Source organism: Globicephala melas, chromosome 20 (assembly GCF_963455315.2).
Source record: "Globicephala melas chromosome 20, mGloMel1.2, whole genome shotgun sequence".
In the NCBI taxonomy this organism is placed as follows: Eukaryota; Metazoa; Chordata; class Mammalia; order Artiodactyla; family Delphinidae; genus Globicephala; species Globicephala melas.
The window spans coordinates 50,840,259-50,855,876 of record NC_083333.1 but is presented as its reverse complement, the minus strand read 5'-3'; the positions used below and the strand labels follow the sequence as shown (position 1 = coordinate 50,855,876).

Genomic DNA, 15,618 nt, shown 5'->3' with positions numbered 1-15,618 from the left:
AAACCTGCCCCTGATCAGCTGTGGGCCTCGGCAGTAGCGCAGCAAGGCATGGGGGTTAAGTGGGAGTCGTCTGCCCTGTGCAGGCCTAAGCGGGTGCACTGCAGGTGGAGGATTTTAAAATAATAATAAAACTCACCAAAAGCCTGCTTTTTATTACCATGAGCCAGAACCTCTAAATAATTTTAGTAATAAGATCTTCCTTCCAATGGTGCTGACCTCTCCTACTCCACCCCGCTCTCAGCCACACCAGCGGACCTTGGAAAGTTTAAGGCTCTGAGCTTGAGCTTCACACTCTGTAAAAGGATGGACTCGATCCACCTCTAAAATTCTGATTCAAGAGGCAGCCAGCTCTGCATGTGTGAACTTGTTCAAATTCGTTTGTTTAGTCCTTCCCTCAATGACTGTTTATCAAGTACCTTCTACGTGCTAGGCCCCCTTCTTGGTGTGGGGACACAGCATGAGTAAGACCTGTCCTTAAGAAGCTCATGGAGGAACCACTCTTCAACCCACGGTTTCTCACATCCTCTGAGGCATCTTCTTTGACTATCGAGTCCCTCTGTCCCCCACTGGTGTCTGAAATACTCATAGTAGAACTTGTGGTTCATTCATCATAATATCCCAGGGTCTAATAAATAGCCTCTTGCTCTATAAATGTTTGTTGAATGAGTGAATGAATAAGCAATTTAAAATGGGGATTAATACCTGCCCAAGATACCATATTTGGTGAGCTGAACTATATAAAAGTGTCAATACTTGATTATTTTAACCTATAGAACAACAATTTCACATGGTTCAAACTTCTCTGAATTTACAGAGAAGGACATGGGTTGTGTGCTGGGTTTGGAACAGGAGGTGAAGAGTTATCTATCTTGGGCTTCCCTGGTGGCGCAGTGGTTGGGAGTCTGCCTGCCGATGCAGGCGATATGGGTTCGTGCCCCAGTCCGGGAAGATCCCACATGCCGTGGAGCGGCTGGGCCCGTGAGCCATGGCCGCTGAGCCTGCGCGTCCGGAGCCTGTGCTCCACGGCGGGAGAGGCCACAATAGTGAGAGGCCCGCGAACCACAAAAAAAAAAAAAAGAGTTATCTATCTTGGAATTCCAACCTAGAGGCCTTACTTCCCAAAGCCAAGAGGACCCCACTGTGAGCTGGCTGTGCTGACATCAGTCCTTGCTCGCAGGTCAGGGGCAAGGCTGAGCCCGGCTCCAGATCCTGCTTGTGCTGCCCTGCCCCTGCTTCTCAGCCTTACCTGTTGGCCCTTCTCCGGCTGATCCCTAGTGCTTTCTTCAGGGACTTGGGGGAAAGGGGTGAAAGGTGTCCAGCCACAGCTGCTTCTTTTCTTGGACCTTTTGCCAAAATGTCCTCCTTGAAAGTCTCTCATTGTTCTTGGAGACTTTGCTAGGGTCGGGCAGTTGCCCTCAGTGTCCGGCTGCAGGTTCCCTGGCAGCTGCATGGCAGGAGGAATATAGCTTGAAGCTTGGGGGCCCAGGGCTGAAGGCCAGTCATAGCCGTTTGCAAACTCTCTTGAGGAAGCCCACAGAGACCTGCCCTCCTGCTCCTTCTGTGTCATCTCAAGCTTATCTATTTTCTGTTGAATACTCCTCAGCAAATTGGCATTCTGGTGCATTAAGGTCTGTGAAATCTTTAGATTCAGCACACACTTACTGATGTACTGCTCGGTCAGGGACCTGTTGCTCACGTTGCCCTTGGCTCCTCTGGCTGGCTCAGGCAGGCTGGGTGAACTCAGTGAACCACTCTGCCAGCCCCAGTCCTCAAAGGAGAGCTCCGTGTCAGCTTCTGAAGAGCTGCTGTCTTCATGGGAAAAACAGCATGCCTCTCTCTCCATCTTTTCCAACTCTTCTTCCATGGACTTGAGTTCATCTACCTGGTTTTGTCTGGCCCCCTCAAGAGATGAACCAGTTCCTGGGGGCTCTTCTTCTTTGTCATCTCCCATGTCCAGGCAGCCTGAGTAGATTTCGTTGATTTCGAAGCTGCAGAGGCTCGCCTGATCTGGGCTGGAGCTCCTGGCCTCTTCCCCCACAGAGCAAGCAGAAGAAGCAGCCTCTTGGTTCTGTGTCTCCTGGGCCTCCAGACTTGGGTCTGGGACCAGAGGCTCTGGTGTTGCTTTCTTGGTGAGAGTGGAGTGACCCCTTGGTGAATGAAGCTGACCACCTGCTGAAAAGAGTAGCAACATGCAGCTGATTAAAGTAATTGCAGCAGCTCAGCAGCCTTGGCTTGTTGCTCCAGCAGCATGAGAACACAGAAAAAAGCTTTTTATCTTCCCACTCCCTTTCCAGTTAGGAAGACTACCAGATACACACACAGAGGGTGAGAGGGTATTTCTAACTATTTTGACGTGGGTTGAGATAGAAAATTTGGGGGACTTCCCTGGTGGTGAAGTGGTTAAGACTGGGTGCTCCCAATGCAGGGGGCCCGGGTTCGATTCCTGGTCAGGGAACTAGATCCCACATGCATGCTGCAACTAAGGAGTCCACCTGCCACAACTAAGGAGCCCACCTGCTGCATCTAAGACCCAGTGCAACCAAATAAATATATATATATGTATATGTAAGAGAAAAAAAAAAAGAAAATTTGGGAAGGATCAAACCCGGGAGGAAATGTTCTAAGCTTAAGTTATAGTATGTTCAAAACATGCATAACTTCAGGACAAGCAAATTACAGGCCCCTGAATCTTAGGACTAAATTCATACTTTACACTAAAGGTGTTTGAATATTCATGTCAGTTCAAGTTGTGCTCTTTGTGAGCATCTGATAAAAGAAGCTGAGACACTGCCCAAGAAGCCACTGCACTGAGAGAGATAATACCTCAAAAAATAACTCCAGGACTGACTACCCACCACCCCTGGTTGATGGTGTAAGCTCGCAGAGAATGGGTCGAAGGAGCCAAAGTAATAAGAGCTTGGAGGGCCATTCTGGAGGCTTCCAGGCCTGTCCAAAGAGTCAGAGAATAGTCACTTGGCTAGAATCCAAAGGCCTATGTTCCAGGTGCGTAATAAACCTGGAATTGTGAGCAAGCCACAACCTCTCTGAACCTTAGTTTTCGCATCTGGAATATGAGGGCATCAAGCCAGATGATTGCAAGGTCCGTTCCAGCTCAGAGCTCTAAGGTTTCCAAGTGTACTAAAAAGCAGTAAGGCTTTAGAAGAAAGGTTGGAAGGAAACACCAAAATGTTAACAAATTATTTCTGACGAATTAAAATGTTAAGTAATCTTCTTTGTATTGTTTAGAATTTTCTATAATGAGCAGATAATAGTTTTAAATTTTAAAATCACCATTTTTATTTGTGAAACAATTAAATACATTCCTAAATCATACTAGAAAGAAACAGATTGTTACTGCACAGTTCTGGATCCAATCAAGGTGTATATGGAGCCCAAAAAGTTTAACTTAATAATTTTAAGGATTTTGATTTTTCCCTAAGGCATCCATCCTTCCCAGTATAAGTTATGAGTATAGTTTGGAGGAGTTGATTAGTTACAGCTCTCAGAACACATTCATGTCAAAATCTGTGGGTTAAGGCCATACCTGCTTCCTTCAGCTCTTTTATTTGCAATGGATGTTCTGAAGTCACTCCTAAACAGACATTGACATCAGGATGGAGTTCATATCTCTGCACCCTGGGACTCTCAGTTGGCTGAGTTCTCTGGGCTCCAATAAAATCCTGTAACAAGGGAAGTACTGGCAAGGACATATCTGCAATCATCTGAATGTCACTGGTGTTTTAGAAACATATCTAGGTGTCAAACAAACCCCCTGTTACCCCAGTTGGGTAGACTGACTGTAGTCCTGATAAATGAATTAACTGTTAATTACCAATATCTAAAAAGTAATAACAGGGACTTCCCTGGTGGCACAGTGATTAAGAATCTGCCTGCCAATGCAGGGGACATGGGTTCAATCTCTGGTCCGGGAAGATCCCACATGCCGCGGAGCAACTAAGCTCGTGCACCGCAACTACTGAGCCGGCGCTCTAGAGCCTGCGAGTCACAACTACTGAGCCCGTGTGCCACAACTACTGAAGCCTGTGCCCCTAGAGCCCGTGCTCCCCAACAAGAGAAGACACCACAATGAGAAGCCTGCTCACCGCAACGAAGAGTAGCCCCCACTCGCCACAACTAGAGAAAGCCCACGTACAGCAACAAAGACCCAATGCAGCCAAAAATACAAAAAAAAAAAAAATTTTTAAGAAAAGTAATAACAGTAGCTGTCATTCATTGAATCGCACTGTGTGCCTACAGGGTGTCCCTTTTATGTACTGACACTCCGCAGCCTCCCTCCACAATTCCCTGCTGCCCTCACCAAGTTAGGCAGTTAGAATTTTCTTGGGAACACAGAAAGGGTGTAATGAAATGAGGATTTCCAAAATATCCTACAACTTGGTCTCTAGCTTCTTCTTGGTCTCTAACTCCCTATCCCCTGAGATAGGTAAGCAGAAATAAACTCCCAACAACTTCACAGCTTACCTTTAAGTCATTTTTCAGAATATACTGGATATCTTGAAGGTTCATAGTTCGGTCTTTCTGCTTGACCTGGATGCCTGACTTAACAATGTCATAGTAAGGTTTCGGAAGCCTGACATCAGCTTCTAAATAATTTCCCGACACTATGGTTTCTTTAATAACTGAGCCATCTAAGTCATCCCACGGTATGCTGTCTGTTAAGGAAAAAGCCATAGGAAGGAGAGACATTAAGAAATCACATGAAATTGTCTAACCTTTGTCAAGTCTCTCAACCTCTTTAAAATTAACTTCTTTCTGTAGAAAAACTACCGGAAGCCCAATAACAAAGGAGAAACCACTTGACCCAAATAACAGGGAAATCCCTGCCACAGAGACAGGAAAAAATAGTGTCAGACTCATGTAGGTATGGACTCTCTGCTGGCAGACCTAGGGACCACAAGGGAATGTTTCCTGGTGTCAAGTAGGCTTGCCCAATACATTCATGTCATGGAAGGTGTGGTTTTTGCCTCTGAGACTGTAAACACTGCTAAATGGGGGCTGATTCTCACCCCCTTAGTGAATGTGGCATGTATGCCTTCACCTTAGAGTTCTATATGTTTGGAAGGGTTTCTATGTCTTTTAAGTGACACTGCTTATACATACGCTGGATTCTGGGTGTGTTTGATTTCACAGTTTACTTCTCAGAGGCCAGTCCTTTCCCCTCGTTTATAAGTTCTTAACATAGAGAACAGACTTGCAGTTGCCAAAAGGGATGGGGGAAAGGAGTTTGGAGTTGGTAGATGCAAACTATTACATTTAGAATGGATAGACAACAAGGTCCTAATGTATACCACAGGGAACTATATTCAATATTGAACTATAGGGCTTCCCTGGTGGTGCAGTGGTTGAGAGTCTGCCTGCTAATGCAGGGGACACGGGTTCGAGCCCTGGTCTGGGAGGATCCCACATGCCTGCCGTGGAGCAACTAGGCCCGTGAGCCACAACTACTGAACCTGCGCGTCTGGAGCCTGTGCTCCGCAACAAGAGAGGCCGCGATAGTGAGAGGCCCACGCACCGCGACGAAGAGTGGCCCCCACTTGCCATAACTAGAGAAAGCCCTCGCACAGAAACGAAGACCCAACACAGCAAAATAAATTAATTAATAAACTCCTACCCCAAACATCTTTAAAAATATATATATATTGAACTATATTCAATATGGTTTTCCAATATGAGAAACCATAATGGAAAAGAATACAAAAAAAGAATGTCTCTATGTGTATAACTGAGTCACTTTGCTGTACAGCAGAGATTGCACAACATTGTAAATCAACTATACTTCAATTTAAAAAAAAGTTCTTAAGAGGCACCTTACAGAGACCCACCCCTAAGCATTGACAGCAATATTCAGTTTAAAAACGCTCCTTGGATTAAATGCATTACCACTGACAGGCTGATAGGTGGGCTTTGCTGAGTCTTAAAGAACAGGTTAAAAGAGAAAGATTTCTGGGAGATCATCTTATACCTTCCATAAACCCAAAGAGGTTTCCTTAAAGAAGTTTTTTTTGCCCGTGTCCTGCATTTTCATAAAACTAAGTAACTCTTGGGGGAAAAAAAAATCCAACCTAAGAATAGGGACTTTGGTCACCGTCAATGAGCTCTTTGATCTACCTGTTAAAATCTCCTGTATGATCACAGAAAAGCTGTAGACGTCTGACTTCACTGTGGCTGCCTTCTGTAAGATCACCTCCGGGGCGGCCCAGTTGTAAAGCTGGGTGGGGAGGGATACTCGAGTCAGGTCCTTGTGTACACCTCCATCCCGGCTACGGAAGGAAACACAAAGTAGGGCTCATGTCTTAAAGGATCACTGTGATCACCATGCCGCACATGTGTGAAAACATTTGCCTCTGAAGCCTGACAACCTCCTTGAGCTTCCAGAAACCAGCTAGACCCTGAGCTAACCCACACTGCCTGCTATTCCAACGCCTGCAACTCCTTACCGTTCCTACCCGAGCAGGCCCTGCCCTGCCTCCCACCTCATCTGGCCGCTCTCTCCTGTTCACTCACTCCTCTCAAGTCACAGGGGCCCTCTTTCAGTTTCTCCAGCATGTCAAGTACATCACCACTTCAGGTCTGTGCACCGGTGGCTTCTTCTGCGTGGCATGCTCTGCCCACAGATCCTAGCACGACTGGCTGCTTCTTGTAATTAAAGTATTAGCTCATAACACATATATGTGGAATCTCAAAAAAAAAAAAAGGTTCTGAAGAACCTAGGGGCAGGGCAGGAATAAAGACGCAGATGTAGAGAATGGACCTGGGGACACGGGGAGGGGAAAGGGTAAGCTGGGACGAAGTGACAGAGTAGCATGGACATATATACGCTACCAAATGTAAAATAGATGGCTAGTGGGAAGCTGCTGCATAGCACAGGGAGATCAGCTCGGTGCTTTGTGACCACCTAGAGGGGTGGGATAGGGAGGGTGGGAGGGAGACGCAAGAGGGAGGGGATATGGGGATACATGTATACATATAGCTGATTCATTTTGTTATACAGCAGAAACTAACACAACAATGTAAAGCAATTATACTCCAATAAAGATGTAAAAAAAAAAGTATTAGCTCAAAAATCACCTCCTCGGAGAGGACTTACCTGACAACCTAATGTAAAGTAGTCCCAATTTATTGGCTTCAGAGCACTTATTATCTGAATTTCTTGTTCATTGATTTATTGTTTATAATCTGTCTCCCCTCCACCAAAGTCAGCTCCACGAGGGTAGGCCACTTATCTGTCTCTTGTATCACCGTATCTCTAAACTTATACCAGGGCCTCAATGCTTACCTTTTGATTGAATGAACCTAAGACCCTTTCAAGAACCCCCTCAAGCCCCACCTGCTTTATCAAAGCCTTCTGAGACTCTTCCAGCTCTTCATGATTGCTTCTTTTCTGAGCTCTGCCCTCTTGGGAACGAGCCCTCTCAGTTTAGCACTCAAAGGTTCACTGATTGGCTTGAATAACTCAACTTCACAACCAGGCTCTTTGAGAACTAAGTCAGAGTATCCTAAATGTCTTCTGGGCCAAAGAGAGTCCTCAGGGTGACCAGCACTGACTTCTGCCCACAGCTGTCATGAGCATCAAATGAGATCACACATGTGGGAACACTCGGTGAACCATAAAGCACTAAGCAAGTAAGGAATTAATATGAACATTATGGTAGTCATTTGGTAAAGACTTGGTGACTGCTGGTTGATAATTAAGAATTAAGTTTTTGGGAATTCCCTGGAGGTCCAGTGGTCAGGACTTGGCGCTGTTACTGCTGGGGCCCGGGTTCAGTCTCCCGTGGGGAACTAAGATCCTGCAAGCCGTGCAGCGTGGCCAAAAAAAAAAATTAAGTTCCTAAAAAGCAAGTAACCAGAAGTTCTTTTTGCTGGCAAAGGAAAGCTTTTAGAGGATGGGATGGACTTCTCAGACTTTGAATAAACTTCCCTAAGTAATATTTCTTCCGGTAGAACTTTTGATAGATGGCAATGAGTTCAGGAAGCCATGAAGCTATAAAAGACCGTATTTTTGTTTTGTTTTCTCTTTTTTTAAAAAAAGATGGTACATTTAGACTCTTTAGTTGTATTGCTCAATAGGCAAGTGTGGCCTAGGTGTCATGTGAACAGCGTGGATACACATGCAAATATTATATTAGTATCACAGGAAAAGCAATGTCATGTTTTATTGTCAGAGAGATATTCTGAGGACCTAGCACACTTGGCTCTTCACCTCGTAGGCTGACTGTCCAAAGGAGACACTTACTGACCCTCTTGGGCCTCTCAGGCTGCCTAAGGCAAGGGACAAGTTATTTACAATCAGGATTTATATCCTTTCTCTTTTACTTCCACTCTTCTGATCCCTCTTCCTTCTCTGTTAACGCTAGTGGGGTGTAGGAAGGGAGTTTCTTTTCTGGCCGTCATTCCATGGTAGTTATTTTTCTGGGCTTCAGCTCTGACATCATTAAAATTACATTTGGCTATGGCTATGTGATACCACTTGCAAGGTCAATTCCAGCTCTAAAGATTCCATTAAGAAGGAGTTGAAGAATAGGAGAAACTGCTGTATCATTTTTACACCAAGAGATGGAGTGCTACCCTTAACGATGACATTCAACAACTGTACCGGCCTGAATAGAGTGCTACCAAAAATAAATGCAGAACTGAAAGCTGTTTTGTATTCTTGGGTAATCAACTCACATTATGAGCTGTCAAATGTTGCTGACGGACATTTCTGCCCAAAGTTCCATTCTGAGGTCAACAAGCCCAAAAGAACTCACACTTTCCTACCCATTTACTTCACAGCCCCTCACTTGACCAGTCTGTGGACCCCAGCTTCTCGGTGCATCTCACATCTTTCCCTTCTATTTTGGTTCCTTGGTCACCACCAGGCCCTGCCCTGTGGCCTCCTGGCTGGTTTTTCTACCTCCAACCTCCAATCCATCCTGCCCCTATAAGCCAGGAAACGTCCTCTACCACCTGATTCTAGCCACAGCTGGGTAACCTCAGACCACCTCTTCACCTCTCTGGGCCCCAGTTTCCTCTTCTATAAAAGGACAGCGTTGGGCCTGGCCATCTCCAAAGCTCCATTTCACCCTAGGATTCACATTTCTACTGGAGAGCTCAAGTCAAAGAAACTGTTATACCTCCATTTCAACAACAGATGGCGCCGCATCACTGGCAAACAGCTTGGGTTCTGTCAGCCTTCTTGAAAAGCCTGTTATCAACGGCAAAAATGTCCAAATCCCTTAGCTTCTACTGCCCTTGAACACACAGCCAAAGTGGTGAACCCTGTTCTGAATCATTTCAAAGTTTCCCTTCAGCTAGACTCAACCATTCACTTCAAATGCTTCCTGAGCACTTACTGTGTGGCAGGCTTGAGGTGGGTGCTGAAGATGAACAACTCATGGTCCCTGCCCTCTCGGAGCTCGCCATCTGGGGGGGCAGAGACACTCGGCTGCAGGGGAGTGAAATATGCCCAGTGAGGTGGGGACAGGGCTTCAGTATAGGCTTCACGGGGTGTGGTGGGAGACTGTGTCAGAAGTGAGTTTAAAAGGATAAAAGGGAGTGTCAGGTACTCCGGAGGCAAGGAGCAGAGCGCTGGGAAATGGCGTGGACTGAAAGTGTCTTCAGATGGCCAGGCAGAGTGGGAGGTGATGAGCATGGCACTGTAGGCGGAGCCCGACCTTGGAAGGCTTCTCACCCTGCAAAGTGCCGGGACTTAATCTTCTAGGCCATGGGAGCCACTGGGATTGAGAATGGACCAGATCTGAGACTGAGCCACTCAACTGGCGACAGCTGTTTGGCCTCCACCGGTTCCCACATGGAAAACTGCTCCAGTCACACCCTAACTGTTCCCCTGCTTCTCTCTCGTCCTGTCACAGCCCCTTCTCCACAGGGCAGGAGTGAGGAGGTCTGCTTAACCTGTAAATTTCAGCCATGACACCATTCTGCTCAAAAAAAACATTCACAGCATCCCCGTGTTCTTAAATTCAAACTCTTTGCCAAGGTCCATGAGGTCAAGCACAATCTGGTCCCTGCTCCCCTCTCCAGGCAGAGAAACCAAGGGCTCATGCGGTCAAGGAAGTGAGTCTTTCCACTTCATTCATTTAAACAACATGCTGAGCTCCCACTTATTCTAGGCATCTGAGACATGGCAGCAGATAAAACAGAAATCCCTGCCCTGGTAGAGGTTTTCATGTAGTGAGAGAAGTATATTATGAACATGTGAGCAGCAAAGACCTGCTGAGAGACTCAGAAACAAAGCCTCAGCGATGGTGGTAGGTGAGGACCAGGGTAAGTGGAGGTAAGCAGATCTAAGCCATGGGTCTGCCCGTGGCTGAGGCCTCACAGCAGCACAGGAACAACCTGGGCCTAGGGCTCAGAGCTGTGGACGACAGCAAGGAAGCACAGGGGAGATCCTCTGCTCCCCAGAACCTAGGGGCAGGAGATAGGAGCCAGCCCTCAACTCTCAGGAGGACTCTGACTCCTGCCAAATGGGAAGTGAAGCCCATCCACCAACCCTTGAACAAGGGCATTGTTTTTTGTCACTGCTTCCCTCACAGCACTGATCCCCACCCATCGGGACCAGGACCGCAACGCTCACCAGCACCCATCGCCTTCTCGCTCCTTCCAGGATGCACAGCTGTGGTGCATTTCCCAGCCTCCCTGCAGAGGTGACTGGGCTCTGGCCAGTGTAAAGCGGGAAGTGACAATGCACACGCTGCAGGTAGTCCCTAAGCCCCGCTGCGTCCCTCCAGGCTTGCTCTTGCTCGTTGACCAGCATGCAGAGGACACAGTGGGGGGACTGAGGCCTGGGGGATGGTGAAGCCACAGCGGGGAGGAACGTGGAACACAGTGAATGCCACCACCACCCCCTCCCACACACACACACACACACCAGAGTGCAATGTGAGTGAGAAATACTTCAGTTGTGTGATGCCACAGAAAATTTTGAAAACTTATACATGCTGGCTAATGTGTGCTCATGCTTGTTAAATGTTTATTAAAATGAGAATGTCCTGAGCAGAAATAACTTCCCCAAAGTCCCTCTAACCTTGGCTGACAGGGCAAGGCATTGGGAAACCTCCTCCTCCATGGATTGCCAGCTCAGCCCCCCAATGAGGAGTCAAGCCCAGATCAGATTCTCTCTCTATAGCAAAGCACCCCCAGGGAGATCCTGATTGGACGTCATGATTGAGGTGCACCCACCTTTCCATCATGTACTCCAGGTTGGTCAGCCTCGCTTCCCCTGTGGAGACGATGTGGATGGCGTAGGAGCTGAGGGAACGGTGGATAAAGCCCCGAGAATGCAGGTATCTCAGGGCGTCGGAGGTCTGGAGTAGCAGGTGCACGATCACCTCCATGTGCAGTATGGGGAACTGGGCCCGCTGCAAGCAAGAGATCAACCACCAGAACAAAGGGGACTGCGGCCCCCGACACTGTAGAATGCTTTGTAGTTCCCAAAGTCTTTTCAACTGATCTCCACGACAGCCACATAGTGTGCCCATTTCATAGCGGGGAACCTAAAGCTCAGGGAAGTTAAGTGATCGGCCTAAGGGCCCACTGACCCAGGGACCCTGGCTCCAAACCGGGGTTCCTTTCCCTCAGCCAAGCTGCTTGATACCGTGAAAAATGAGGAGAAAAGTCCTCAAAGCCTGGTACACACCTCCAGAGTGGGCCTGCCACCACCAGCAATGCACCTGCCCCGCTCTCCATCCCCAGCCAAGCCTGTGCTGCGGGAGAACCTAGACACGTAAAGGACACTCCACCCCCTACCCCAGTCAGATGACCTAGAAAGATCATCCTAGGAGGACAGAAATTCACTCACACCAAAGTACCCAATCATAACAGGTCTCTCCCCAGAGAAGGGGCATTTTAAGTTAACGTCCTCACCCAAGGAGAGGAAAGGGAACTAGGACACTAACAGGAGGTGCTCAGGCAGGAGGAACGGCGAGCCATTTCAGGGAAGAGCCCTTCCTGGAGGATCTCTTCTCACTCCAGCCCAGGGTCTTTAGAACAAAGTCATGGAGAAAGGAAAACAAATCTTTCAGAACCTCTCTGAAGCCACATGTCAGCCCAAAGCATGTTTCCCAAGGAGTCTGTGGGTCAGGGAATATGTCCCTGCCTCCACCAGGAAGTCTGAAAAGGGAGAGGGGACTGATAAAGACTTGCATATAAAGGTCCTGCAGGGCACCAGTGAAAATACTGGGAAGTAAGACCAGAGGCTGTTTGATTATAGTTAGCTAAAAGTGTGGCTATGTGATTTCTGGGTCTACTGAGCTCTTAGATGTCTGATAAAAAAGCAAGACAAACAGTAATACAATCACACTCGTTCCAACGTGCTCATCAGCCTTACATGGTGTGTTATATAGCTCCCACAGAGTAAAGAATGAAGAGGTTTCTCAACTCTTCTGCTGGGGGAGAAGGAAGAGGGAGGAAGGGAAGGGAGAGCTGGGGCGGGGGGTGGGGGGGAGCAAGGGAAAAACCCAGGGAAACGGCCATTTACCCGTTCATGGAGGACAGAGAACAGCGTGCCGACGGCGACACGCTCGTACACGAGGCGGGTCTTCTGCAGGCCCTGGAACAGGCACACAGCCATCAGCTGTAGCAGGTGAGGGTGCCGCAACTTGCTGCAGAGGGAAGGAGGCTTCTGATGAGGCAGAGGGAAGAGGACATGATGGAAGATGGGCGCTTTCCTTTCTTCTTGGCACCCTGAACGCACTCCATACAAATACTATTTGCACAGAATGTTCTTCCAAGAAAGGGGGATAGGGTGGGAGTAGGGGTCTCTGTTGGTGGAACCCTTGACCTTTCACTGATCGGAACCCGAGGGCTTAGAGTCATCAACGACAATGTCACTAAGAGCTACTAAGCAAGGCACTTTACACACATCAACTTGATCCTAACAACCAGTTGCAAGAAAGGTACCATTACAGTTACACTCATTTTAGAGATGAGGAAACCAAGGTCAGGGAGATGTCAGGCCCAAGGTCATAGACCCTCACATCAAAATCCACGCTGTGGGGACTTCCCTGGTGGTCTAGCGCTTAAGAATACACCTTCTAATGCAGGGGACGTGGGTTTGATCCCTGGTCACGGAACTAAGATCCCACGTGCCACAGGGCAACTGAGCCCATGTGCTGCAACTACTGAGCCCGTGCACCGCAAAGGAAGATCCCGCGTGCTGCAATAAGACCCGACACGGCAATAAATAAATAAATATTAAAAAAAAAAATCCATGCTGCGTCTATGAGCCCTTCCAGCCTCCTTGAGTCCCTTTAGGATGACTTCTCCAAAAGGAAGGATCTGGCTTTACAGGAGTTGAGTGATTTCCTCAGGAGAGAACTCGATGAGCCAGGGCCTATTCCAAGGCCTCAGCAGTCCTGGTATGAAACCGAGGATGGATTTCCTGCCCCTTTGAAAGATTAACCCCTGAGCCACAGGAAACTTAAGGTACTGAGACCCATCAGCGTGTCCTCAAAGGAGAGACATGGTTCCTCAGACACGTGGGTCTCCAGCAGAGCCATGCTCTATGAAGATAGTCTTGCACACGCCGACCTGATGGGCACAGGGCCCAAAATAAGGTGGGCCTCAGGGGCTGCAGAAGAGCCCGCCAGGCCTGAAGGCTGCACCTCAGAGACATGTGTCATGGGGAGTTGATCAGCTGACAGAACTGAGCCCCTACCGTCCCCACACTCAGGCTATTCATGAGTTCTTCTTCTTTCTTGGCAGCCCTGGGAAGTCAAATCAACCTACAACGAGGAAACGCTGAGGCTGAGGGGGCTGGTCTCCACCCTCAGGCACAGCCCTGCACAGCCCCGAACTTGGGTCTGAAATGCTCTTGGGTTTTCTTCTCACCTGCTGTGCTCTAGCTCAGCAATTAACAAGTCAGCCAGCCGCCGCCTGCGGCAGAGCGGGTGGGTGGGAAGATGCAGCTCCTTCACTGTGACCCTGCTCCCGTTCCACAGCAGGCTACAAGGGCAGGAGAGAGTGGGAGCAGAAGGGAGTGAGCAGCCACTGCTTCAGTGAGGAGCTCTGTAGCCAGAGATCAGAGAAGCAGTGTTTATACAGACTCTGTAAAGCCCCCACCCCAGCACTGCTGGGTCCTCCCTCCTACCACCCCCGGGGGCCTAAAGCACTTCAGGGACTTAGTGCAGGTGGCAGGAAGTCACTGAAGGATTTAAGGGAGGGAGGGACTTGATCAGGTTTGTATTTTAGAAAGACAAGGGTACCAGCAGCATGGGGAATGGGAGGGCAGGGGTGGTCTGGAGAATGAGACGCCAGTTAGGAGGCTAGCCTGGGGGAGGGACAGTGATGACGTGGGCAAAGGCCACAGCAGTGGACAGAAGAAGAGGGGATGTGACAACAGATCTGCGGCACGGGCAGGAAAACAAGAAGCATATCTGCAGGGGGTACAGAGCCTTGCGGGTCTGCAGAGGCCTTTTTAGAAGGGTGTGACTTCTAATCAGGGAAGAGGCAGCCAGGTTCAAGGAGGACAAGAGACCTTGGCCAGGACAGCTCCTGTGATCCCGCAGCAGGCAGGCCTCTGGGGACTGAGAACATCCCAGGGGCTTTCATCACAGCCAAATCCTAGTACTGCCGCCTCTGCTGCATTTGGCTGGTGAGAGCCATGCAGGGCTTCAGTACCCTTTGACCTGAGGCCAGACAGTCACCCCTATGCTGCCTCTAATTCTCTAGAGAGTAGAAAGGTTGAAACACTGTCATGAGTAATCTTTCAGAGCGGTTGTTCTCAACAAGGGGCCATTTGGCCTTGTCTGTAGACATTTTGGTTGTCACAATCACAAATGTAGGGGGTTGAGGGGAGGCAAACACAGCTGCTACTGGCATCTAGTGAGTAGAAACCAGGGACGCTCCTAAACATCCTACAGTGCACAGGACAGCCCCCAACAATAAAGGATAACAAAAATGTCAATGGTGTCCTGGCTGAGAAATCCTGATCTAGACATCTGCTTTTCAGTGTGTCCTTGTGTTTGGGCAGAAACCCTCCACACACAAGGATGTCACTAAAGTCCATCCTTCCTGTGGGACTAAGTCTCACCTCCACTGGCCAGCTTCCACTTACTTGGTCATGACCATGTAGGGGCCACTGAAGAAAGAGAAGGCGGGCTCATCGTCAGCTTGAATCACTTCCTTTTCTCCAATTACTGGAAGAGATCCTAGGTAAGCCAGCTGCGTGCCCCCTGTGAGATAAAACTGAAAGCAAAGCACAGCTTCAAATGGTGGGGAGAAACTCCTCCAGAACTTTACCAGCCAGCTAAAAATAGAGAGAGCTGCTAGTTATCAATTTGCTGAATACCCCTATGCACCGGACATAATTCTTTTTATTATCTTTAATCTTCCAAGAGGCGCTGCAAGGTTGTAATACCCTTTCCCTTTTGCTGGCGAGGAAACCAGAGGCTCACGGAAAGAGGTCAGATGCCGGCCTAAAGCACCAGGCCTCAGGCGCCTCTTGAGACACCCACAGAACATGCCTGGGGCCTTCGCTGGGAATTAAAGGATCATTGTCTAAAACTCCCCAAATCTAGCCCAAAGGCATTCAAGAGAACTCTCCGAGGTTTTCATCATTTTTCAGTAAGGACAAGAACACTAAGAGGTGGTACTTGT

At 48.4% G+C, this 15,618-nt stretch overlaps 1 protein-coding gene across 7 annotated transcripts in view; it reads right to left on the bottom strand.

Moving 5' to 3' along the window:
• TEX14 (testis expressed 14, intercellular bridge forming factor) overlaps positions 1-15,618 on the bottom strand; it is an 80,257-nt gene that overhangs the window by 33,868 nt on the left and 30,771 nt on the right. For 5 of the 7 annotated variants that reach the window (XM_060290827.1, XM_060290829.1, XM_060290832.1 and 2 more), the window contains 8 exons: positions 15,077-15,207; positions 13,852-13,965; positions 12,500-12,623; positions 11,203-11,381; positions 6,130-6,281; positions 4,483-4,673; positions 3,545-3,680; positions 1,247-2,172 (listed from right to left, as the gene is read on the bottom strand). In XM_060290827.1, coding sequence (XP_060146810.1) covers positions 1,247-2,172; positions 3,545-3,680; positions 4,483-4,673; positions 6,130-6,281; positions 11,203-11,381; positions 12,500-12,623; positions 13,852-13,965; positions 15,077-15,207 — 1,953 coding nt within the window. The remainder of the gene's footprint in view (positions 1-1,246; positions 2,173-3,544; positions 3,681-4,482; positions 4,674-6,129; positions 6,282-11,202; positions 11,382-12,499; positions 12,624-13,851; positions 13,966-15,076; positions 15,208-15,618) is intronic. The other 2 variants (XM_060290828.1, XM_060290830.1) reach the window with 1 other exon arrangement.